Genomic DNA, 27,195 nt, shown 5'->3' on the forward strand with positions numbered 1-27,195 from the left:
CTTACTAGCTGGATTACCCATGGTTGTCCAGGTTTGCTTTAAGTAGTGCGGTTAACCAGAATAGGTGCACCCAGTATAAAATAATTTTATAATGCGACAAATAATAATAATGGCACCCCTCCTTAACCACTTCTCTCGTTCATCAATGTATCATTTCTATAATTATCTGTTTTCATTTGCCTCAAAATTAATAATATTATTGCTGTTAATTTGTGTCTTCGTTTCTAACTTCTTTATTTGTGTTACTCTTGATCTAGCTTATTGATCTTAGGGATTCAGATTTTGTTCATCATCCTACGACAATTGTTCTATTGAGAATTGGAATCTATATGCACAGATTTTGGGAAGGAATTTGATATGCAGAAAGTCACTTTTTTTCACAAAGACTAATGTCAGTGTTAAAAGGATTGAATGTTTACTATAGTATCCGATCCTCGCCATTCATATTTACTGAGGAGTTTCAGGAGTGATAAAAGAAAGTAAAAATCCATGCTTAGCATTATATTTCCCCAATATGGTTATATATGTGTAGAAAAAAATCCTTTTATATTCGCAATATAAAGGTACAACCGATAGATCATAACAATAGGTAAAAGTATGAAGTATATATTTATCTCTGCATACCTAACCTTAAATTCATATAAAAATAATTTAGAAGCACTTGCGGTGGACAATGCCGGGGCCGGACTCGTCGTACTCCTCCTTAGTGATCCACATGGACTGGAAGGTGGACAGAGAGGCCAGGATGGAGCCACCGATCCAGACGGAGTACTTACGCTCGGGAGGAGCAATGATCTTGATTTTGATAGTGGAGGGAGCCAGAGCAGTGATTTCCTTCTGCATGCGGTCAGCAATACCAGGGTACATGGTGGTACCACCAGAAAGAACGTTGTTAGCGAACAGGTCCTTCCTGATATCAATGTCGCACCTCATGATGGAGTTGAAGACGGTCTCGTGGATACCAACAGATTCCATACCCAGGAAGGAAGGCTGGAACAGAGACTCGGGGCAACGGAAACGTTCGTTGCCGATGGTGATGACCTGACCGTCGGGAAGCTCGTAGGACTTTTCAAGGGATGAGGAAGCAGCAGCAACACTCATCTCATTCTCGAAGTCGAGGGCGACATAGCAAAGTTTCTCCTTGATGTCACGAACGATTTCTCGCTCAGCCGTGGTGGTGAAGGAGTAACCACGCTCAGTCATGATCTTTGTAAGGTAGGCAGTCAAGTCACGGCCAGCCAGGTCAAGACGAAGGATAGCGTGGGGGAGACAATAACCTTCGTAGATGGGGACGGTGTGGGTGACACCGTCACCGGTATCGAGCACGATACCAGTGGTACGACCAGAGGCGTACAGGGACAGCACGGCCTGGATGGCCACGTACATGGCTGGGGTGTTGAAGGTCTCAAACATGATCTGGGTCATCTTCTCACGGTTGGCCTTGGGGTTGAGGGGAGCCTCAGTGAGGAGGACAGGGGACTCCTCAGGGGCAACACGCAGTTCGTTGTAGAAGGAGTGATGCCAGATCTTCTCCATGTCGTCCCAGTTGGTGATGATGCCGTGCTCGATGGGGTACTTGAGAGTCAGGATACCTCTCTTGCTCTGCGCCTCGTCACCGACGTAAGCGTCCTTCTGACCCATACCGACCATCACACCCTGGTGACGAGGACGGCCGACGATGGAGGGGAATACGGCGCGGGGAGCGTCGTCGCCGGCGAAGCCAGCCTTGACCATGCCGGAGCCATTGTCCACAACCAGGGGACTCACGTCGTCGTCACACATGATGGAGTGGTGTTAGGTCTGGAAAGATAAATACATGTTAAACTCAAAATATCCTAAACCTTAGATAATGTCGACTATGTCCTTGTGTAGAACTCTCAACATTCTAAGAGCGGAAATATTCTTGAATATTTCGGTGTTTTTTGAGAGGGAAAGAAATGTCTTTAAGAGTTGTTAATACTATCTTAGGGATGACAGTCGGAGGCCGGACATTTTCCAGATCAAAATCATTTTTTCCAGGTAGGCAGGTAATGTTTGATCACTTCAGGGAGTATTGACCCTGTCTTTCCAACTAAGCGATCATTTAGAAATTTTAACATATATTGCCAAGTTCCCACTCTGTAAGAACGGGTTGGTGATAGGATAGGAATCCAGTGGTAAAACTTGATTTAATCTTGCCGAATGGCAACCGTGACACTGTCCCATCTGGTAATCACTTCTAACCCACCCAAGAATGATGACTCGCTGAATGAATTTAATCGCCTGTGTAAAGTTTCAGGATCATAATGCTATATTCAGAAAATATTTCTTTCAATAAATTAATAGTCACAGAACAGTTGTCATCAGTACTACGTGTTGAGTGTTAAATGATATCATGTAGGAAATGAACACCTGTCATGTAGGGTTTTTAGGTACTGACACGTTGGTAATCGCTTGAAATTGCCAGTATATATTATACATCACCGACTTCTGAAGGGCAAAATGAATTGGAGAAAAGGTTAGGACACAAATTTACATAAAGCATCACGTTATTAATTAGATACACAAAATTATATCAATCTTGTACAGTCGCGGAGAAAATTCGCCGAGCGCTGTTGGCGATATGTGGCAGCTTGAGTCACGTAGGTAAGGAACGGCTGCGATTTCAATATCTAAATCCTCTGATTTTTCTTTGTGCGATATATAGTTTTTCATGATGTTAACTAGAAATAACTTATAATGATAAGTTCACTGTATGTATAAACCAGTTACATATATGACCCACAAGTGGATATCATAAATTGCCAAAAGTGTCCAGAGAGTTCAGTACGTGAGTGTACATCAGATCAAAATTTAACGTTACATACAAGTAAAAATAAATTAAATAGCCTCTGGCGTGGTGTCGTTACTAGCAAATAAAATTTAACATTAAAAAAGAGGAATTTTAAGCTTAACTTCAACTAGAAAATAGTTTCCACTTTTTCTTTTTCAACAAGTGTTAAAGAGTGACAAATATTAATGACGTGCATTGTTATGCCAGCTTCCGTGCACAGTCTAGCGTTATCTCTCTGCCAAGTTTAAATTTAGAAGCCCAAAAATCCACCCACTTCCTCTGCCGTCGTCTGGGTGGTGCGGTGCTGTAACACAAAATACGGCCTCACAGTACCCCTACATGAGGTGCTGGCTTTGGCACCCCTGCCAGGTTTCTTTGCTCTGTAGCTCGTTGGGGTTCTAAGATTAATGGTAACTTAAACAGGATATTATTAATTAACCTTAAAGGTAAAAAGAATTATCAAATTTGAGAATTACTTTTATAAAAATGATAAAGTATTCTTATTTTCTGATACAAAATGGATAAAGATATTTTAATTATTTTTTTCCAAAGTTTAGAAGAAACCTGTTCTTATATTACGATAATTACACCTAAGACAAAAACAAATGCAACTCGGATCATGGCATTTGGCTATTACAAATGTTTGATGATTAATAAAATCGAAAATCTCCATCGGGGAAACAGGAGATATAAAAAATCCTTTTAGAAACTGCAAAATGAACTTCGAAAATAATCTACTTATACGAGTATGTAATTTTCTGATAATAACGCACTACAAGTGACAACACAGAGAGCCACCCACATGGTCTTGACGTATCCTGAGCCTGAAGTACACTGAGGTGTGGGTGTGCTTGTAATGCCTTATATACCATCCCATACTCCCACTTACTACGTGTCATTTTTTAGTTACAGTGGTTTTGGGTGGACAGTAAGACAGTGACTCTTCTAATAAGGAATGTGGGTGGATATTGCCTCCACGTATTGAAACTTAATAACATCATTACACTTTATGAATTGATTAATAACACCAATAACATCACCGGTTATAATTACAGGTGTATAGAGCAGTAAAGTATTTATGTTCTATAGATGAAACTATTTGTATTGATTGAAATAAAGTTATTATAGGATCTTTGTAAGTTGTGGCTGGCAACCCGAGCGTGACTTCCACTTCCAAATTGGTCTTATCTGTTTTTGTTTGTCATTATATTTGGCCCCGTATTCCTCATACCTTTCCATGGCCGCGTGTTTATTCTGGTCTTGAGGTCTGTGAGCGTTATGCCAAGATGTGTAATGATGTTTACGTGTTTTGTAATGACTTTTTGGGGGTTATACTTCACACACACACACGCATACACACACACACACACACACACACACACACACACACACCTGTTAACATAATGTATATATACAAATTCTTACACCCACACACTCATATACTCACATCCACAAATTCATTCATATATATTTGATCATCAGACGCGTTTTACCTAATAATAGTAATAATAATAATGATAATGAGAATAATAATAATAACAATAATAATAATAACTAACAAACATTAGTATCGAGATATATTTATGAGTCTTTACCAACAATATCGATGAAGACAAATTGTGGTCACACTTTCTTGTTACGCTGACAGAACTCACAATGAGAAGCTCTAAGACTTACCATATATATTATCTCAAAAGTAGATACCAGATACTAACTAATGACGACGGTATTTTGGCAGTAATGATACACGTGTGAGGATTTTTTTTCCCTGCTAGTTCTTTTCTCTCAAACCATCTCAAACATGTTTATATAGTGCGTAATTATTATGCCCATGAGGCTCTACACGGCTAAGACAATTTGGCCTTGGGTCAATATGTTCTCAATATTTTCCTTTATGGATTTTGTAAATGAATTGTATCAGATAGGGGCGCAGTTTTCCTCTTATCAGCTTTACGAAGATTTTGTTTGCATCTCTCAGGTTCTGTTGTGTGTGTGCGTGTCATTATGTTCGTGTGACCATCCGCCCATTTCAAGACTGACGGTATTATCTCTCCTCTTGGGTTCACGATATTAATAATCATAAAATCTGAAAATTCTCTTTATAGTCTTTCTTATCCAATTCCTTATGTTAATGTATTTCTATTTTAAACTTGCATAATTCTACAATTTCTACTGCTGGATTGGGTACTTGAGGGTCAGGATACCAACTACACTTGCTCTGGGTCTCATCACCTATAGCACGTCGTCACACAGGCTCCACGATTAACAGTTTTATAAAGACTTAAAGAGATACGAGATGAATGGTTGATATATTAGACACCAAAGTTTCAATATTTTTAGATTTTAGGAAAATTTCTTTACTATACCAACACTACTTTTTAAACACGTGATTATGAATTCATTTTCTTCAGTATTTTCATTAAAACTTTCGATAAGGATAATAATTAAACCTGAATTCCTGAAAAAAATTCTGTTTGACGTTTTAATGAATTCATGGAGTTGTTTGATTACGTCATTATCCGCCCACAAAATTATCAAAAGAAATTTATGGATTGCTCTCAACCAAACAGTCATACACCAGTTTATTAGTGATTGATTAACTTGTTAGAAAATTGATACACGTTGACAGACAGACAGAACGACAGGACGAGAGACAGATAGACAGACAAATAGACAGATAAATAGATAGATAGATAGATAGATAGATAGATATTCAATAAAATCATTCTAAAATTCACATTATAGGAGAAATATTTTACTCAATAATCAAAATTTCCTCTTAATGAATAAGTAAAGTTTTAACGCCCTTATATACGGTGTCGCCTCTAAGCTGAATAAAATCACCTGACGGTAACCTTATAAAATATTACAACTGGTAGTGAAGGTGTTAAACCATTCCATATTACACATTTTGCACTTCTTTTGTTTTGTCAGTGATACGAGAGACTTGAAACTAACCAGGTAACACAAGGAAGCATAAAACGAGAGATTGTGTGATATATGAGTTAATTTATCAAGGCTGGAAACTTATGATGTTCCTACTACTGAAGTTGGGTGGAACGAATTAGTGTATGGGCGGACATAAGGGAGTGAAGACGAATGGACGGACGAAAAGATAAACAGATGGAAGAACGGACGGACGAAAAGATAAACAGATGAAAGAACGGACGGACGAAAAGATAAACAGATGAAAGAACGGACGGACTAACAGATAAACAAACGAAAAAACGGACGGACGAAAGGATGGAGAGGAGAGAGACGAACTAACAGTCCTTTCCAACATACACAACTGGTACACACAATAGCACACGAGGCTACACCATGTTGACCCAAGTACCTGTGACCTCGACTAAACACTGCCCCTTTGACCCCATTTTCTAGAGCTGGGTCAGGTCGCTACAGGAGGTCATCGAGTAATGAGTGATTTTTCGAAGTCAGGTGTGGATTGACTGTCTGTCCAACTGGTGTACTCTCTGAATGACATACATACATACATACATACATACATACATACTGCAGTTATTACACAACCACCTCTGTGTTATCCTGTCAACTACGGCGATACATTGAGATCCTCTTATTGGTATATGTGTCAATAAATAAATTCAATTTTGAAACCGGAGCTCCATTTTGGTTTTAACTGACTGATTATAAAGATAAAACACATTCACAATCAGGAGAAATTAGGTCAAAGGTCAGAAGTTACAGAACGAGGTCACAGCCACAGGAACTCACTCATTAGCATTTTTCTGGGTCAGTGAGTGATGATGTGTGTGTGTGTGTGTGAGGTACAAGTCCTTGGCATGTAACTCTTACCCTTACGAGGTGAAGACATAGAGCTCGTGTCTACAGTAAACACATATAGATCTTCGCAGTCTCGCCGCATACAAATATGGCAGTACATATGTGTGTGTGTGTGTGTGAGGAGGAGGAGGAGGAGGAGGGGGCGTGACTGTCACCTTCTCTTCAACACCACCACCTTTACAGATATTTCAGACTCGCCCTCTCTGCTGCGCGCACCGTCAGGATGAATCTTGCGTTGAAAATATGAAGGCGCTGCTGAAGGGCTGTGACGCTGCCAGTTTTTTTTTCTTTTTTGCTTCCTCTAGCTGGCTAAACTTTCCCCTCTGAGAGCTTGTGTCATGAGCAGTGTATGCCACTTTTATAGAGGAAATGCCAATAAGCCTTCCATACCAGAAAGGTGTTTAAATATGTGTGCAGTGTTAAAGCCAAGTAGTTATTATCATCGTGAACTCAACAGACTAACAGATATCTTTGTGAACCTTATTTGGGGTAATTTTTTATATGATTTATACAAACAGGTGATTTATTTAATATGCCGTAAGAAGTAATGTTTTTCCCCACTAACTGTTTTAAGCGAGTAATAATTGTCTTCGTGAATTATGACTTACTTAGTAAACTATGCTAACTACAATTACTTACAGTGTCTTCCTAATTGTTTCTATGTGAAAAGAGAGAATATATAATGGCTTTAAATAATTAGTTTTCATAATGGAATTTCATGTACTACAACTTTCACGCAGAGTAAGGTTAGCAATTATGTCTGTCCCATTGCGCTTCAGTATCCATCAACAAACAGTATACAGTATTGAGGCAACATTCATACACTTCTCATGCACTCACGTTATTTTTTCTAAGAATTATGATTCTGTTACTCCAAGAACTTTTATATTTACTCGTATAATTAATCTCATAAACTAATAATACTTCTCTCCACGAATGATGAAGAGTCATTGTGGAGGTATTAATTCCTTCACTACGGGGACGCTGATTTCATCATTTTATTTGACAAACGACAGACGATTTTCTTCAGCTCAGATGCGACCCCGTTCACAAGGGGTTAAAATGAAGATATTAAGGTTTTACTCCCGTTAAATCTTTATGTTCCGTTTCGGGAGGAGTTAGATGTGTTTATTTAAGTCTGTACAGTATAATGTAACGTAATAATAAGAAGTGTTTATGAACTGTTATCTGTTTTAAATATCTGAGATTTTAATAGTTCCTGGATGATTATTTTAAGCTTAAATAAACTACTGATAAATATTGGTAAGTTGTTTAACAAGCGCTTCTACAAACCTATTCAGCTCTCAGTAAGTGGCCACAATCAAGTCTCTGGCACTTCTTACCAGCTCGTGGTCAAGAGGAACATGGTAATTCAAGAGTTCACTTCCTGAATACATTTCAAGGTTTGATGATTAGTCAGATATTGCTTACGGTGTGTGTCTATGCCTGCCTAGAGCGAGCACCAGCACTATCATTCTGACGCCACATTTGTATTATTGAACCTGTGTTGTATACATAAAACATAATATGGACTTGTAATTCTGAATATAGTTTCCGAAAGAAAGGTATCCCAATAATCCAGTTCCCCGCCCTCTTGTCCTGAGAGCAATGTCATCAGTACCGGGCACCAGATAGCCAGCAGGCCAGTGGTGACTGTGACTTAACACGTGGATTATAAAAAACTGGGTAAGGATGAATATTCTCGTCGAAGACTCTTAAATAATATCAAATTAAGTTTTTGCTACTGTATATACCGTCTGGCCATATATATATATATATATATATATATATATATATATATATATATATATATATATATATATATATATATATATATATATATATATATATATATATATATATATATATACAAGAGAGCTTGTAAGGTTGAGAATTATTGAGGATTAGAAATAAGAACAGATATTGTTTGATTTTTTTAATGTATTTGTCTTTTATCATCGTGCAGAATGCATAACAAAATCCAGTATGTTATAAAGTAAAAGATAAATGTTCTATCTGACGGTGTTTTGTTCTTCACAAATATCCTCCATTATTTTATGGGTTCTGCAGAATCTTGAATGCTTATTTCCATGACAAAAATGTCACAGACACTTAAAGTTAACGTGTGATCAGTTAAAGTTTTTATATGTGTATATTCAAAGAGAAACTTAGAAGCACTTGCGGTGGACAATGCCGGGGCCGGACTCGTCGTACTCCTCCTTGGTGATCCACATGGACTGGAAGGTGGACAGAGAGGCCAGGATGGAGCCACCGATCCAGACAGAGTACTTACGCTCGGGAGGAGCAATGATCTTGATCTTGATGGTGGAGGGAGCCAGAGCAGTGATTTCCTTCTGCATGCGGTCAGCAATACCAGGGTACATGGTGGTACCACCAGAAAGAACGTTGTTGGCGAACAGGTCCTTCCTGATATCAATGTCGCACCTCATGATGGAGTTGTAGACGGTCTCGTGGATACCAACAGATTCCATACCCAGGAAGGAAGGCTGGAACAGAGACTCGGGGCAACGGAAACGTTCGTTACCGATGGTGATGACCTGACCGTCGGGAAGTTCGTAGGACTTTTCAACGGAAGAAGAGGCAGCTGCAACACTCATCTCATTCTCGAAGTCGAGGGCAACATAGCAAAGCTTCTCCTTGATGTCACGAACGATTTCTCGCTCAGCCGTGGTGGTGAAGGAATAACCACGCTCAGTCATGATCTTTGTAAGGTAGGCAGTCAAGTCACGGCCAGCCAGGTCAAGACGAAGGATAGCGTGGGGGAGACAATAACCTTCGTAGATGGGGACGGTGTGGGTGACACCGTCACCAGTATCGAGCACGATACCAGTGGTACGACCAGAGGCGTACAGGGACAGCACGGCCTGGATGGCCACGTACATGGCGGGGGTGTTGAAGGTCTCAAACATGATCTGGGTCATCTTCTCACGGTTGGCCTTGGGGTTGAGGGGAGCCTCAGTGAGGAGGACGGGGGACTCCTCAGGGGCAACACGCAGTTCGTTGTAGAAGGAGTGATGCCAGATCTTCTCCATGTCGTCCCAGTTGGTGATGATGCCGTGCTCGATGGGGTACTTGAGAGTCAGGATACCTCTCTTGCTCTGGGCCTCATCACCGACGTAGGCGTCCTTCTGACCCATACCGACCATCACACCCTGGTGACGAGGACGGCCGACGATGGAGGGAAATACGGCGCGGGGAGCGTCGTCGCCGGCGAAGCCAGCCTTGACCATGCCGGAGCCATTGTCCACAACCAAGGGACTTACGTCGTCGTCACACATGATGGAGTGTTGTTAGGTCTGAAAATGAATATAAATGAGATTATTAAATTTACTGTACTCCTGTTACGAAGGAGTTGTCTGTTTTTTGACATGAAAAATGAACACACACACACACACATAGAGCTGTTTTCTAAAATCACATGAATTCCCATAATTTTAAAGTATAATAATATCTTTCATAGTAAGGTAATGTTAGAATTATTTGTGTAAGTTCTGTGCTGGATACTGAACCATGACGAGTGTACGTCGTGTGTGTGTGTGTGTGTGACAGTGTATCAGCGTACAGTGTATATATAAAACAGTGTTCCTTATCTTAAACTATACCTTTCTATACAACAGGTATGAACAGCAACATACAATAGACCTAATATTAAGAAATCTAATGAAACAAAACCACTTAACCTCCCTAATCTATTACTACTGATCTCATCCAAGTAACTATTCTAGGAGAGTTATGTTAAGGAAGCTTTTCTCAGTTAATTGTGTCAAGCTTGTATTAAACTTTGTTCATGAAATAAGAAAGAAATGTGTTAGACTTGTTTGGTTAAATAATTTCGTATATATATACTGCTACCATATAACCGTATTGAGTGATCTGGTTTATTTAGATCAAGAGATATAGAAACTTTTTTTTTTAATTCTTTCAAAACCATCAAGTTTTTATTTGTTTTAATACTGTTTTAGTGATGATTTATATATATGAATTCTCTCCTCTGCCAGTTGTTGTGAAGCGTCGCCCTTGTCAAACTCAGAAACATTTGTAACGTACTGGGACTGAGTCAGGTGAAATGAGAAGAATTTACTAATGTTACCTATGAAATATTAAATCACTCAGGTGTTACTTTCTTTAGACAACGTAACTTTCTTCTGTAGTATAATTAACAACTAAGAATTAATTTTTCTCGTCATATTTTATTTACTATTGATCTTTTTTAATATAGCTAGAAGAAAAATACTTGAGCATTCGTAACGTAGGTACGGTGGCTGGTGGAATATAGAGCTTGCTTCCTGTCCTAACTTTCGCTGACTTGAGCCCGTGACACCTCCAGTTCAACCACGTATGAATGGGTACCAAACTTTACGGCTGGAGGTATAAAGACTGTCGACTGTAGTGCCGGGCATAATGACGCCTTGTATATCGAAAAATGCTTAGCGTAGAAAGTGCTGTGTCGATAATAAAGGCAGGAATGTGAGAATACGTTTATGATCTCTTCACAATGTTGGTCTCTGAGAAAAATTACATCTCGACGTTATGGGTGAATTGTTTAGTATTGGAAGAGTTTACTCAGAGGAAATTTATTATGAATTTTAATAACTTCAAAAATACTGAATGAAAGGTGATAAGACGAGACCTTCAAACAACAGTGATAAAAGTTTGCTTGGGAGATACATTATGATCAGCTCAGGTTCACTGTCACTGTGTCTGGGATTTAATGACCAATACATCCTATCTTAAGATTCACATGGTTAGTTTAGTTAACTTTACAAATGTTACACGTAAGGACGAAATAGTTTTCACTCACTCAGAAATCACTCGTCAAATTTTCACCAAACGATAACTTATGGACAGATTTTTTAAAGGATGTTACGTTATTGTCCCGCCATAATTGTGTTTTTGTTTTGTTATGATAATTACGTCCTCTACTGGCGTCAGGGCCCTTAGTTGCTCTCGTCATGTTGGACGATAAACTACTAGAGGCGGGGGAGGCGGCGGTGGTACCCTTATCTGGTGAGTGAACGGCTTAAAACTGTGCCAAAACGTTTTCCCCATCTAACTATACACACATATGACGAGCCATGAGTCGTAAAGATCACAAGATGGACGAAAAGGAGACTTGACTGATACTCTCCCTCAACAATGTACTAATATAGTTGTTATCTTGAACGTCAGTCACCACTTGGTTTTAAATATTCAGGAAAAATTTAATTAGTTAAAAATTACAATATATCGCTGGAAATATAAGCAATCAAGCTATCAGATCTTAATCATTCTTATCTATAAAATTTGGTAAATTGGAAATACAAAAAAAAATCAAACTTTCGACTAAGATGTTTTCAAGTTATCATGTCGTCTAAAACAGTAATCATATCGCATCTTGTACTAAAACTCGCACTGTTTACATAGAAAAGAAACCAGAGAGCACAAAAACTATGTACCACTTTCTGTTAGTAATCATCAGGTATTGTCACCACAGAACGCTACGTACGGAAGACCAGACGTATCCTGAGCCTGAAGTACACTAAGGGGTGAGTGTGCATGGACTCTCTTATATACCATCTTTCTGCTTCCGCCACATTAAGTAAGAGCTTCAGTTGTACCTACGTTTTGACATTTTTCCCTTACAGCTGTTTTGGGTGGGTGACTGGACAGTGTGTCATTCTTCCTTTGCTGGAAATAGAACTCAAGGTCAACTATTCTCTTTTTCTTATTACAAAAAAAAAAGTCTTGAAACCAGATGATGAAATATGACTAAGTAAATCTCATCAGCAACTTCCCTTCCTAAAATTTGGGTCACATATGATTTCTTTAGAGTTAATGATGCCTTTGCGCCACACACCTTTTAATAATTAACTCCAGGTATTTTTTTTAATCTTGATGAAATAAAAAACTGTCTAAGTATCCCCCCAAAAATTCTGAAATTAGGGAAGTAATTTTTTGTGTGGTTTAAAAGGTATATAAGTAAGCCCATGGAATACAGAGTGACACTAATTATAAATCAGGACAGGTGCGGCTGGAGGGTATTCCTCGCTTAGGGAAGAAAATATTATATCAACATTCTGCTCGCTTACCTTACCTAAATAGTTTCCCGACCACTCACTCCTGTCATTCGCGTCCCCGGCCATATATGTATTACCTTATGTGTGTGTATATATATATAGTTTATATATATACATACATATACCTTTTATATATATCCTCGTGTAAGTTTATATATAAAATTTAAAATTACGCAATGTCTCCTGTGCTGTTGAGGAAGTTTTTACAAACTCGTGTGTATATTGTTATAACATGACAGTAAGGGAGTGAGTGAACGCATCAACCCCTTATCTCACACCCACACATTTGCTACTGAACAATGTCTATTTCGTGCTTGCCTCCCTTATGTCGCCACTCATGTATGTACAGGTGCTTGAAATGTTCAGTGCCAAGCTATGTGAGCGAGGCAGCCGTCAATCATAGTTCTTTGTAGGGGAGGCAATATTTCTGTGTTTACCAACCAAAGAATAGTAGGGCTTAGTCTTCGTATAGTGTGGATGGGTCAATATGTTTTCATTATCGTTTAACATCAGATCACTAGCTTAGAATTACTAGTTTGATGAAGTATATTGTTGTTTTGACAAATATAGGATCTTAATATAGGCCCCCAATCGCCATTTATCAATTATCCACTTTTACAATTAACAAAAAACTTTCAAATATTAAGAAAAATAATAATTTTCTATCTATACGTTCACTGCATTTATAAATCTTATTTATTTTGATATTTTAGGATAAACATAATTGATATGAATCGTAATGGCGTTCCATCAAGAGAATAAACAAGACTTATCACGCTCCGTCTTGGGTCAAACCTGGTTCATGTGCCATAGTCTTACGTGTGATTTCAGAAAGTAACATTAGAGTAGATAGAACTTGATATGACGTGAGCCAGACTCCCCCCATAGTGTGTGTCCGTATCAAGTCATATGGAGTACAGTACAATAAAGCAGGTCAGCTGGTGTACACTTAAACGTCTCGAAGCGGTGCCAACCTTACAGTCATCTCCAACCAAAAGACATTATCGACCTAACTCAGTGCCACCCTCCCACACTCCCATATACCAGCCATCAGTGCCAACCTCCCACACTCCCATAAACTAGCCCTCAGTGCCAACCTCCCACACTCCCATATATCCAGCCCTCAGTGCCAACCTCCCACACTCCCATATATCCAGCCCTCAGTGCCAACCTCCCACACTCCCATATATCCAGCCCTCAGTGCCAACCTCCCACACTCCCATAAACTAGCCCTCAGTGCCAACCTCCCACACTCCCATATATCAGCCCTTAGTGCCAACCTCCCACACACTCCCGCCATATCCAGCCCTCTGTGCCAACCTCCACTCCCATATATCCAGCCCTCAGTGCCAACCTCCCACTCCCATCCCACTATCCAGCAGCTCCAGTGCCAGCCTCCACACTCCCATATACAGCCCTCACAGTGCCCTCCCACATATATAGCCCCTCAGTGCCAACCTCCCACACTCCCATATATCCAGCCCTCAGTGCCAACCTCCCACACTCCCATATATCCCCAACCTCCCACACTCCCATATATCCAGCCCTGCCAGCCTCCCACTCCCTTATATCAGCCCTCAGTGCCATCAGCCTCAGTGCCAACCTCCCACCTCCCACACTCCCATATACCAGCCCTCAGTGCCAACCTCCCACACTCCCTTATATCCAGCCCTTAGTGCCAGTCCCACCTCCCCATAAACTAGCCCTCAGTGCCAACCTCCCCACACTCCCATATATTCAGCCCTCAGTGCCAACCTCCCACACTCCCATATATCCAGCCCTCAGTGCAGCCTCCCACACTTCCATATCCAGCCCTCGTGCCAACCTCCCACTCCCCGCCTACCAGCCCTCAGTGCCAACCTCCCACACTCCCCATATATCCAGCCTTGGTGCCAATCTCCCACACTCCCATATATCAGCCCAGTGCCTCCACTCCATAACGCCCTAGTGCCAACCTCCCACACTCATCCCCTCAGTGCCCTCACCCACACTCCCATATATCCAGCCCTCGTGCCAACCTCCCCACACTCCCATCTTCCCCCCTCAGTGCCAACCTCCCCACACTCCCATAAACCAGCCCTCAACCTCACACTCCCATAATCCAGCCCTCAGTGCCAACCACCCCTCCCCATATATCCAGCCTCTGTGCCAACCTCCCACACTCCCATATATCCAGCCTCAGTGCCAACCTCCCCCTCCCATATCAGCCCTCAGTGCCAACCCCCACACTCCCATATATCCAGCCTCAGTGCCAACCCCACTTCCCACCATATCAGCCCTCAGTGCCAACTTCCATACTCCATATATCCAGCCCAGTGCTAACCTCCCACACTCCCATAAACCAGCCCTCAGTGCCAGCCTCCCACACTCCCATATATCCAGCCCTCAGTGCCAACCTCCCACACTCCCATATATCAGCCCTCAGTGCCAACCTCCCACACTCCCATTATCCAGCCCTCAGTGCCAACCTCCCACACTCCCATATACAGCCCTCAGTGCCAACCTCCCACTCCCATATACCCCCCAGTGCCAACCTCCCATACTCCATATATCAGCCCTTAGTGCAACCTCCACCTCCCAAACCAGCCCTCAGTGCCAACCTCACCTCCCATATATCCAGCCCTCAGTGCCAACCTCCCACTCCCATATATCCAGCCCTCCAGTGCCAGCCTCCCACACTCCCATATTCCAGCCCTCAGTGCCAACCTCCCCACTATATGCCCTCAGTGCCAACCTCCCACTCCCATCCAGCCTTCACCAACCTCCCACACTCCCATATAAGCCATAGTGCCAACCTCCACCTCCCATAAACCAGCCCTCAGTGCCAACCTCCCACACTCCACATATCCAGCCCTCAGTGCCAACCTCCCACACTCCCATATATCCAGCCCTCAGTGTCAGCCTCCCACACTCCCATATATCCAGCCCTCAGTGCCAACCTCCCCCACTCCCATATCCAGCCCTCAGTGCCAACCTCCACACTCCCATATACCAGCCCTCAGTGCCAACCTCCCACACTCCCATATATCCAGCCCTTAGTGCCAATCTCCCCACACTCCCATATATCCAGCCCTCAGTGCCAACCTCCCACACTCCCATAAACCAGCCCTCAGTGCCAACCTCCCACACTCCCATAAACTAGCCCTTAGTGCCAACCTCCCACACTCCCATATTGTCAGCCTTAGTGCCAACCTCCCACACTCCCATATTGTCAGCCCTCAGTGCCAGCCTCCTACACTCTCACTTGGGATCTATTAATTCACACATGAACTTATACCCAAGTCTACACTCCACACACACACACTGAGAACCTCCGTCCATACAATAATAACAAACCCAACCTATATGAATGTTCATTATTTACTTTTATAAGTGACCTTACAGATTAAAAAAAAAAAAAAAAATATATATATATATATATATATATATATATATATATATATATATATATATATATATATATATATATATATATATATATATATATATATATATATATATATATATATATATATATATATATATATATATATATATATTACATTATTTACTATTATAAGTGACCTTACAGATTAAAATATATATATATATATATATATATATATATATAACGAACTAAAAAGCTACTGTAAGCTTTAGGTTTATGTAAAAAATCAAGTATTTGTTCCATCAGTGACAGCAATTATACGATGTGTAATTCCTCGTGTATTTTATTGTTGGTGTCAAATACAGTATACAGTATCCTTCTATGACACTACATGTAGCCCAATAATCTTCATTGCCTTTAATTTTGACAAAAGGTTTGGTAAACTTGTTTTGGTGTTTTGTTTTGGTTTGTTGTAGGAAGGAGAAAATTTCCAGTGTCAATCATTTACTGAAGAACCAATAGTAGTTATAATCAAATTTGTTGATAGATTTTATTGACTCATGTACAAAAGATGATTTTAAAGTTCGTAGATGAGATTGATGAATAATATAAATGCATAATAATTCGGGTATAATGTTCTTTGCATATCCAATACAATAATAAAGCTCTAGAAGCACTTGCGGTGGACAATGCCGGGGCCGGACTCGTCGTACTCCTCCTTGGTGATCCACATGGACTGGAAGGTGGACAGGGAGGCCAGGATGGAGCCACCGATCCAGACGGAGTACTTACGCTCGGGAGGAGCAATGATCTTGATCTTGATGGTTGGGGGAGCCAGAGAAGTGATTTCCTTCTGCATGCGGTCAGCAATACCAGGGTACATGGTGGTTCCACCAGAAAGAACGTTGTTGGCGAACAGGTCCTTCCTGATATCAATGTCGCACCTCATGATGGAGTTGTAGACGGTCTCGTGGATACCAACAGATTCCTACCCAGGAAGGAAGGCTGGAAGAGCTGGGCAACGGAAACGTTCGTTACCGATGGTGATGACCTGACCGTCGGGAAGTTCGTAGGACTTTTCGAGGGATGAGGAAGCTGCAGCCAAATTCATCTCATTCTCAAAGTCAAGAGCGACATAGCAAAGTTTCTCCTTGATGTCACGGACGATTTCTCGTTCAGCCGTGGTGGTGAAGGAGTAGCCACGCTCAGTCATGACCTTCATCAGGTAGGCAGATTCACGGCCAGCCAGGTCAAGACGGAGGATAGCGTGAGGAAGAGCATAACCCTCCCAGATGGGGACAGTGTGAGTCACACCATCACCAGAGTCCAGCACGATACCTGTGGTACGACCAGAGGCGTACAGGGACAGCACGGCCTGGATGGCCACGTACATGGCAGGGGGTGTGAAGGTTTCAAACATGATCTGGGTCATCTTCTCACGGTTGGCCTTGGGGTTGAGGGGAGCCTCAGTGAGGAGGACAGGGGACTCCTCAGGGCAACACGCAGTTCGTTGTAGAAGGAGTGATGCCAGATCTTCTCCATGTCGTCCCAGTTGGTGATGATGCCGTGCTCGATGGGGTACTTAAGAGTCAGGATACCTCGCTTGCTCTGGGCCTCGTCACCGACGTAGGCGTCCTTCTGACCCATACCGACCATCACACCCTGGTGACGAGGACGGCCGACGATGGAGGGGAAGACGGCGCGAGGAGCGTCGTCACCGGCGAAGCCAGCCTTGACCATGCCGGAGCCATTGTCCACAACCAGGGGGGTTACTTCGTCGTCACACATTGTCGTCTAGTGTCTCCGCTGAAAATAAATATATGTATGAGTAAATCATAAAACTTCACATCCTGAATTACATGACATTCTTTTTCTAACATTAATTCGGGCATAATAAGTATAACACACACCACATAGACACATCATACAATCATTCAAAGAAGAGTTGACACTAAGTACATTCTAAATCCGAATAACGTAAACAAAACTGCCGTCAACGTACTATCTCAAAACGCGTCCTGCCTCTTGGAACTGACATTAATGTATTCATCTCACTTGAGATTCCACTTGTGTTATCAACGTCAAAGAACATCCCCGTGATTATGCTAATACCTGAGACCTAGTGAGTTAGTATGGCTACCTCCTCACACCCACACTGTAGTACAACCTCTCCCATATTTACCTAAATCTGGATTACGACCTTCCACTCGACAAAAACTGATTTAATGTAATAGAAGAAATAAAATCCAAGTCAGACAACTGAACTAATATAAGAATCGTATTATTTTTCATGTATAAGACTTGCGAGTCCATCATACACATAACCATGTTTTGTCTGTTTTGGCTCATGATGTTTATAGGTATTAATAACACCCACACTATTAATGTGATGTGAACTATTATTATATTCTGCAGTCAACATAGACACTGTCATTAAAGACCAGGCAACACCTCATGTCTACCTCCAATCACCATGTCCTTCATCCAGGTCACCATAACACAATCACAAGGTCACCATAACACAATCACACACTACGAATAACTGTCATAATGAAAGCTTTAACAGGTGGACGTGTTTCTCGTTTCGAACATTTGTTGATATTTAATCACATCCACTATAGCAATGTTGAGAGGTTATTCTCTTCAGTATCTAGCACATCCTATTTATCTTCCAGTCGCACATGTTGAGTTCGTCACAACAACACAGCAACGCACGGCAGTCAGTCTTCACGTACCCTCAGCCTTGAGTCCACTAAAAGCTGGAGTGTTTACGTGTGGCTTTATATACCCACCTTTCCCATCTCACACATCCGCTAAGTAATGGCTGCAGTTGTCGTATTAGGCAGATATTTCCCTTAACAGGTGCGTGGGTGGGAGGAATATCTGTCACTCTATGATATAAATACGACCTGTGGCTGACCCTCCCATACGTCCATATGATTCACAAATTCTCATTCCACAAGTCTGAGAAAAAACTCGAGGAGCTTCCACGTCAAGCGATGGCTCGATGAGGTTTAAGATCCACTTGGTAAATATTTCCACGTAATATCGACGTTTATGGTATTGCTGGAGAACCGACTGAGGTGTGGTGGTATTTAGATAATATAGTGAGACTTCCGTGTATGGAGGTCACTCGTTGTAGTGTCAACATGGAAAACGAAAGGTGTATTTTAGGAACTGTGTATGCGTGTGTGTGTATGTGAGAAACCTTCCTTTATATTGTCTATAATTCTTATTTATCTAACAAACATTTATTTTTTCATAAATATATACATATTTTCATAGATTTATCTGCTGTATATGCATCTGTGTGTAAATATTCATACATTCAAGTTGTGAGGTTCTCGGGTCAACACGGTGAGTTGGGGAGCGAGTGTACAGGTATATGAGGAATATTGACCTGACTCACGGAAGGAGCTATCTTGGTGCCATACACAGTTGGCAGAGCTTACCTGCTATGGTATAAAGACGCCTGGTCACGTTATATTATACTTCATGATGATATAACGAGTTTTACTATGGAAAGCTGCCAGCTGCTGTCACTGGAAAAACAAGTCATAAGTCCTGTTTTGTCGCAGAGTTTCTATTAATGATACTTGTTAAATATTAATGAAATGAGTTGTTTTGGTTAATTAGTTTTGGAAGTGATTTATGAGTGCTATATATCAATGGTGTTCTTCACGCTTACCTCTATAATACAGTGTGGCCAGAATCAAGATCAAAGACAGATTTTCCTTTCATTCTCTGTTGTAATAAAAGTGCTCTGCATGATGATCCCCTTCCTCAACAAGGACCCAAATATAAATCTAGTTTAACCTTGTCTCTTCACACAACAGTAATATACTATCTACACCACATCTACTATCAACCAATAAGTCTCGACTCTTAGTTTTCCGAGCCTTCACTCACATCCTTGTTTTCAATACTAATAACCTAAACTAACGATGATGTTAATAATAATAATAATAAGAAGAAGAATAATAACAACACTAACCATAAAAAACAATAAAAATAAAAGTAATAATAATAATAATAATAATAATAATAATAATAATAATAATAATAATAATAATAATTAATAACAATAACAATAATTTTACACAGGTAGTTAATAAAACAAACACAAACAAAGGTCAAGGCCAAAACTTTAAAACCTTTATAGAGAGTTATGCAACCTGGTTACATGATGATAAGGAAGAAACACAACTCATTATTTACACTTCAGTTGACGCTTCACTTATTTCTATACATTAACTTATCCTTTAACCTCACTTCACTAGTTTTACATAAGGCTTCCGACTGTTCCTCAAACCATGTCTGAGTAGCACTTCATCGTCCTAAAGGTGACATCCTCTGTGGTGAGACATATAGCTTAGGAAACAGATAACAGTCACTTGGAGGCTAAGTCTGAGCTGAAGGGAAGATAGTTGAGATGCTTGAAACCAGAGCCGTGTGAAGCCATCTGTGCGACACGGGATTTATGAACTGACACGCCCCTTGTCAGCATTCCAAGTTGTTTCTCCTGGTTGACTTCGCACAGTTTCGCATTGTTGTTTTATGTGACAGATCGTCAACAATCAGAATCCCTTCAGCATCCCAGAAAATTAATGCCACAGTCATCTGGACAGAGGTTGATTTATGAATATCTTGGGGTTGAGAACTCGGTTACTTCCATTGCTTGTTGTTCATCTTTGATTCAGAATCCCAGAAGTGAATCAAGGTCCCATCTCGTGTCAACATACATGAAAGAAAATTGGCTTGATCGGCTTCGTATATTTCAAGAAGTTAACGACCTGAGGCCATCCTTTGGTGTCGACCCTGAACACTAAGGTCTCAAGGAACCCATCTCTCAGGAACCATAAACAACACCCAGATATTCATGGGTGATGGTCACAACACATCCAAGTGAAGTACCAACAGGCCAGATTATTACATCGACTTTGCTACTTTTTGTTCTCATTTTTTATACGGGCATGAAAAGATGCCAAGTTGATGGTTATCTATAAAAACTAAACTTAGCGTAGCTGGTGAGAGAGTGTTATCCAAATATGGTACAGTTGGTCTGGACTCAGGATATATGTTATGGAGAAAAGTGATGTATTCTTTTGTACTGTTCAGGTGTATGGCAAGGCTGAGTTTAGGGTTTAGGTTAATTTAGACTGTGGTTGTTTGTATTTAAATTGTTCTTTTACTTGTCTTTGTAAAGGTAAATACGTTCCTAATTTTACTATGTTAAGAAATTATGCCCTGTATGATTCCTTCTCAATATGAGTTAATCTGAAGCTTATTAATAACCTGGCGGATATAATTTTAGAGTTATTATAGTGTTTACCCTGCTTGTTGCTGTTGTTATGTTCATGATGAAGCCTCATCTCTAATTTAAACAGTGGTAAATTTTAGATGAAGAGGAGTGATGGCATAACAATACTAATATATGATTTATAGAATTCCCAAGTAAGAATAGTGAGTAGTATGACTAAGGACTTACAACTTTATGATAAATGACACACACACACACACACACACACACACACACACACACACACACACACACACACACATCAAAACACTGTAACTCAGTAGAGGCCTCAAGACTATCAACATTGTTTCTTTAAGACAGGATGGCCTCCAACACTAACAGGTCCGTGTCACAGAGCCGCTCACTACACTCAGAAAGACGATACCAAGTTCTAGTGATCATAGTCAAAGGCAACAATCACTAGTAGGTGAGATGGATGACTTGACAAATAAATGACTCTTGAGAACTGTCCATCCAAAGTGCTCGCAGGTGTGTGTGTGTGTGTGTGGTGTCTTGAGGTGTCGCTTTATCCTGCCAGTATAAATTTCACTACATCTTTTATACATAAGAATGAAACCCACGTTAAAATAGTGATATGGCTGTGTTTTCTGATGTAGGTTTTAGATAATGTTTGAAGCTCCTCTGGTTTATCTTTACCTATTAGTTAAGGTTTTGTAGCTGCAGTTCATAATTAAACTTAAATTTGTATTAAAACTGTAAGATGCTGATTATGATCTGATTGTGTTGTGGTAGTACAGTGGGAATTTATTTTATTTGTTTGTTTACACAGTTGTGTCATTGGTGTCCGTGTGTGAATTTGTCTCGTGAGTTTTGAGAATATTATTTTACTTTCTCGTTACTCATTTTATGTTTCGTTTCGATTGACGATTTAGTTGTATTTGTTTTCTCTGCTTTGTATCAAGATTGTGTGTGTGTGTGTGTGTGTGTGTGTGTGTGTGTGTGTGTGTGTGTGTGTGTGTGTGTGTGTGTGTGTGTGTGTAATAATGATAATAATAATAATAATAATAATAATAATAATTAACGGTTTATTGAAAGAGCATGGCAGCCAGAAGGCTGAAAATATACAGTTACATAATTGGGAATGGGTCTCTTGATTACAAATAATATACAAGTAACATAAGGATACAAATATGACATAATAACTAGATGGGAGAAAGGTTATACTACAGGGCATTTCAACATAGTGACAGTGCAAAAAGGTAAGATTGACTGGGAGTGAATACACGGGTTGATTACGAGTTGTTGATAATTTTTACAATAGTTGGGACTGGGCTGTTCTTATAGCGATCAGTACGTGCTCGCGTGGGCTGGATGCGGTTGTGGTGTCGAACAGCAATTCTCGGGCTAGGGATCTCGGGTGGTAGTAGGAGCCGGTGTCGAGGATGGTGCAGAAGCTTCTCACCAAATTTACAGATGAGGTCAGAGAGAGCCGAGAGGGTCCGTGTGTTGAGCGCTTCTTGATATATGGTGTGTGTGTGTGTGTGTGTGTGTGTGTGTGTGTGTGTGTGTGTGTGTGTGTGTGTGTGTGTACATCTAAAACACCTGACACCTGTGATCATTAATCCTATTATTGTGTTGTCTCGATCTTAATAACACAAGTTCCATCACCCAAGTCTTCCTGGTGTATTGACTGGGGTACTAAACCCACAGTAACGCCCCGGGGTAATAACTGTTTACATCTGACGGAAATAACGAGGATAATACTAATAATGTTCATATGTCCCTTTTGACCCGAAACACTTGCCAAGTTTACGCCAATCTGAACCTTGTGTTGTTGATGTGTTTCTCTTCTTTTATTATTACTTAAGAATAGTTGTAGAGAAGAAGGAAAAAGACTTAACTCATTTCTGATGAATTTATTTGATTTGAATGGACACACACACACACACACACACACACACACACACACACACACTAAGAAGAGACAGACTAGGTGGCCACATCTCCAAAAAGTTTCACCTTCAATAAGAGACTGGACAGATACGTGGCAGCTCAAGATGTCATTGCAGATACACGACCACTTGTCAACTCGCTATAACAGCTTCATATAGACCTAATACTCTCTCCCATATCCAATCTAAGTACCACAAACATCAAAGTATATTTTTTTTATAATTATACCTTTCAAAATTATTCTCTTTATTAGTTTTGTCTTCCAATTGGTGTTAATGGAACGTATACAGCCAAGATAGTGAGAAGGACGTAAAGTTCTCTGCCTGGGTGACTATTTCCGTCATCTGCAGCTGAGCGTGAGGAAGGAGATGTGTGTGTGTGTGTGTGTGTGTGTGTGTGTGTGTGTGTGTGTGTGTGTTTTGTTGAATGAGAGGAAATATACGTCATATATTTGAGAGAAGGTAGTTGGAGTTTTAATATTAATTTCTTATGAATATTCTTCTTCTTCTTCTTCTTCTTCTTCTTCTTCTTCTTCTTCTTCTTCTTCTTCTTCTTCTTCTTGTCTCTATTTCCATACTTTATCGACACATATGAACTTGTAAATTTCTCTGGCTACCAAAATTCATTCATATCCTCCTCGACAAACACTGAAACTCCCTGCCTCAAGATGTTCCTCACGCATCATATAACAACCATCAACTTCAAATCATTCAACTTCAAATCATTCAACTTCAGATCAATCAACTTCAAATCAGTCAACTTCAAATCAATCACCTTCAAATCAATCACCTTCAAATCAATCAACTTCAAATCAGTCAACTTCTTGAAATCATCCAACTTCAAATAAATTAATGATAATAATAAAAAACAATAATAATAATAACAATAATAAAAACAAAAATAACAATAATAACAATAAAATAATAATAAAAACAATAACAATAACAATAATTTTACACAGGCAATGAACCAATACAAACACAGTTATTTTAGAAGAAATCCTTTGAGTCGTAAGAAATCACACCCTGAAGACTTCGAAACATGATACTGAACTATCTACGTATAACTGGTGGTGAAGTACTGGGTGTTCCTCTGCACACCAAGGCGGTCATCACCTTATTATAAACACACAATGATATAATAGTTAACTTTACTCCATGTTTCAACTCTCATAGTACTGCCTTTGTTGTTGTTGTTGTTGGGTGGAATATTACACCTTGATTGTAGCTGTTTGTTGTCTCATTGTTGTTGTGTTCTGTGGGCGCCAAGAATCTAGTGGTTTGATATAAATGGTCGCTGACTTGTGTTTACTTATGGTTTTTCAATGGGTATCAGTTCTAATATTAAATAGAAGTCGTGTTTAAGTGTGTGTGTGTGTGTGTTATAGTAGGATGATTTTGAATGTAAACTAAACTGTCTAAAAATATAGAACAAAATATCAAAATATATACTTAATTTTTGGGGGGTTTAATATTTGATTATGTAATTACTGAATGTCCAGGTTGGTAGTGAACACAGTTATTTCCTGTTACTGTAATTCTGAATTTTTAATGTTGTGTTGTTATATTTTGTATATAACACAAGGAAAATAAAAAACTTATTATATATAAAAAATAGATGATTTATTCAAACAATTCTGATAAAAGTGTAGTGACTTATTAATAAATAGTTTAGCTAATAACATTTTCGGTGGACAATACCGGGACCAAACTCATCATAGTCGCTCTTGGTGATCCACAGAGGCTGGAAGGTGGACAGAGAGGCCAGGATGGAGCCACCGATCCATACGGAGTACTTACGCTCGGGAGGAGCAATGATCTTGATCTTGATGGTGGAGGGAGCCAGAGAAGTGATTTCCTTCTGCATGCGGTCAGCAATACCAGGGTACATGGTGGTACCACCAGACATGACAATATTTGCGAACAGGTCCTTCCTGATGTCAATGTCGCACCTCATTACTGAGTAATGAGCTATTTCGTGCATACCGATACATTCCATACCCAGGAAGGAAGGTTGAAACAGAGCTTCTGGACAACGGAACCGTTCATTGCCGATGGTGATGACCTGACCGTCAGGAAGCTCGTACGCCTTCTCGAGTGATAAAGAAGCGGAGGCAATATTCATTTCATTTTCGTAGTCTAAAGTCACATAGCCGAGTTTCTCCTTGATGTCCCGGACTATTTCTCGCTCAGCCGTAGTGGTGAAGGAATAACCACGTTCAGTCATGATCTTCATTAAGTAGTTTGTTAAATCCCGGCCAGCTAGATCAAGACGAAGGATGGCATGAGGAAGAGCATATCCTTCAAAGATGGGACATGTGTGAGTCACGCCATCACCAGAATCTAAGACTAAACCTGTGGTGCGACCAGAGGCGTAGAGAGACAACAGGGCCTGGATAGCTATATACGTAGCTGGAGCGTGAAATGTCTCGAACATAATCTTGGTCATCATCTCGCGGTTGGCCTTGGGATTCAGAGGAGCTTCAGTCAAGAGAATGGCGCATTCTTCAGGAGCCAGACGTAGCTCGTTGTAGAAGGTGTGATGCCAGATCTTCTCCATGTCGTCCCAGTTGGTGACAATACCGTGCTCGATGGGGTACTTGAGGGTAAGGATACCTCGCTTGCTCTGGGCCTCATCACCGACATAAGCTTCCTTCTGACCCATACCGACCATCACACCATGATGACGAGGACGGCCGATGACGGAGGGGAAGACAGCACGGGGAGCGTCATCACCGGCGAATCCAGCTTTCAGAACGCCGGAGCCATTATCCACGACCAGCGCTGTTGACTCGTCATCAGACATCGTGGTGATTTTGACTCTGCAAAGAAATTTTTTCAATATATACAGTTGCACAATATTTCTTAAAAGAGTAAATTCCAGCACAATACTTATTACACTAATTTAAGAAATACACGGTGGAAAAGGGCAACATTCTTGTTCCTTACTTTCAGAAGACTGAGTGCGGCGGAGAGCAGCGCCACTTTATATTCCAACTCCCAGAGAGTGTGAGTTAACAGCTACATGAGGAACTACGCAAAATTTGGATGCAGAGTGTTTACTTTTTGTATTTACAAGAGATTTTAAGGATTCTTTGAGCACTAGGCCGTTCACATACATGACAAAGACCGTCATTTGGTTAACCTGCGTCCCAATACTCAAAGAGAACGTGAAAATTATAAACGGGAATTTCTTGTGCCTAATAATCCCCTGACAACTGCCTGGGTGTTGCTGCCTTGCCGGGTGTGGTGCAGCCCACTGTGCTCTGAACCAAAATATAGTCCCCTTGCAGATGGTTAAACTCTTGCCTTCAGGCCGTACTAAAGAGGCGATCCTATTATCATGTTGTACCAATATTTAACTCTTAAGCTCATAATGTTTACGTTTTGAAATATTCGAAACATGATAAATTTAGTACTGAAATGACTTACAACTTATTAATAGAATCATCAAAGTTTTTAATAGACTATAAAAGCTTCTGGTACCACACTACACCATACGAGACAAACCTGACTTGTGCCAACCTTAGTGAATCGAATAATATTAGGCACACCGTTGACTGTGGCAAAACTTGCTCAAATATTTTATAAGCCTCTGAATAGTTTCTTGACGTAAACCAGAGAATATTTCACGCTTTTCTTCCTAAATTCTCGGCGGGTGAGGCGTAGAAGACAGTGTGTGAGGAAAAGATATTTGTCATGAGTATATTATGACATTCACCTTAAGTGCGGGTGAGCAAGAATTGAGGAAGATAGTGTTTTTATGGTCATTTTTGGGGGCATTATTTGTGTGTAAACATTGGGGCTATTTTCGGAAGGTTGAGAAAATCCCGCAACTTCTCTATGTAGGTCGACAACTGGTTAACGTGAAGTGTCTTCCTGTATCTGCCTCTGTGTGTGTCTGTGTATGACGGCCTGTGTGT

At 40.5% G+C, this 27,195-nt stretch overlaps 3 protein-coding genes and 2 pseudogenes across 4 annotated transcripts; 1 reads left to right on the forward strand and 4 right to left on the reverse strand.

Moving 5' to 3' along the window:
• Nucleotides 1-486: 486 nt before the first annotated feature.
• LOC121853590 (actin, muscle-like) lies at nucleotides 487-3,674 on the reverse strand. Its single transcript, XM_042347827.1, has 2 exons — nucleotides 3,615-3,674; nucleotides 487-1,800 (listed from the first exon to the last, which is right to left on the reverse strand). Exon 2 carries the CDS (start codon nucleotides 1,780-1,782, stop codon nucleotides 652-654), a length of 1,131 nt encoding a protein of 376 aa, XP_042203761.1. The 5' UTR covers nucleotides 1,783-1,800; nucleotides 3,615-3,674; the 3' UTR covers nucleotides 487-651.
• Nucleotides 3,675-8,537: 4,863 nt separating this feature from the next.
• Nucleotides 8,538-12,207, reverse strand: LOC121853591 (annotated as a pseudogene). The gene is made up of 2 exons (XR_006086359.1): nucleotides 12,123-12,207; nucleotides 8,538-9,933 (listed from the first exon to the last, which is right to left on the reverse strand). The product of XR_006086359.1 is annotated as an actin-2-like (transcript).
• On the forward strand, nucleotides 11,590-15,481 carry LOC121853496 (proline-rich extensin-like protein EPR1). The gene is made up of 3 exons (XM_042347646.1): nucleotides 11,590-11,644; nucleotides 14,034-14,582; nucleotides 14,799-15,481. The coding sequence occupies exons 1-3, from the start codon at nucleotides 11,590-11,592 to the stop codon at nucleotides 15,479-15,481; spliced, it is 1,287 nt and encodes a 428-aa protein (XP_042203580.1).
• A 1,115-nt stretch (nucleotides 15,482-16,596) lies between these two features.
• On the reverse strand, nucleotides 16,597-18,815 carry LOC121853594 (annotated as a pseudogene).
• A 6,058-nt stretch (nucleotides 18,816-24,873) lies between these two features.
• Nucleotides 24,874-26,487, reverse strand: LOC121853593 (actin-like). Its single transcript, XM_042347831.1, has 2 exons — nucleotides 26,222-26,487; nucleotides 24,874-26,094 (listed from the first exon to the last, which is right to left on the reverse strand). The coding sequence occupies exon 2, from the start codon at nucleotides 26,076-26,078 to the stop codon at nucleotides 24,948-24,950; it is 1,131 nt and encodes a 376-aa protein (XP_042203765.1). The 5' UTR covers nucleotides 26,079-26,094; nucleotides 26,222-26,487; the 3' UTR covers nucleotides 24,874-24,947.
• Nucleotides 26,488-27,195: the final 708 nt, after the last annotated feature.

This window comes from Homarus americanus, unplaced genomic scaffold (assembly GCF_018991925.1).
Source record: "Homarus americanus isolate GMGI-L3 unplaced genomic scaffold, GMGI_Hamer_2.0 scaffold4896, whole genome shotgun sequence".
NCBI lineage: Eukaryota > Metazoa > Arthropoda > Malacostraca > Decapoda > Nephropidae > Homarus > Homarus americanus.

Excerpts from the sequence above, each read along its gene's own strand:
- LOC121853593 (XM_042347831.1), bottom strand. The coding sequence starts at position 26,078 with ATGTCTGATGACGAGTCAACAGCGCTGGTCGTGGATAATGGCTCCGGC.
- LOC121853590 (XM_042347827.1), bottom strand. The coding sequence starts at position 1,782 with ATGTGTGACGACGACGTGAGTCCCCTGGTTGTGGACAATGGCTCCGGC.
- LOC121853496 (XM_042347646.1), top strand. The coding sequence starts at position 11,590 with ATGTTGGACGATAAACTACTAGAGGCGGGGGAGGCGGCGGTGGTACCC. Across the intron at positions 11,645-14,033 it reads GGCGGTGGTACCCTTATCTG|CCCTCAGTGCCAACCTCCCA; the intron begins GTGAGTGAACGG and ends CCATATATCCAG. Across the intron at positions 14,583-14,798 it reads TCCCCATATATCCAGCCTTG|CCCTCAGTGCCAACCACCCC; the intron begins GTGCCAATCTCC and ends CCCATAATCCAG.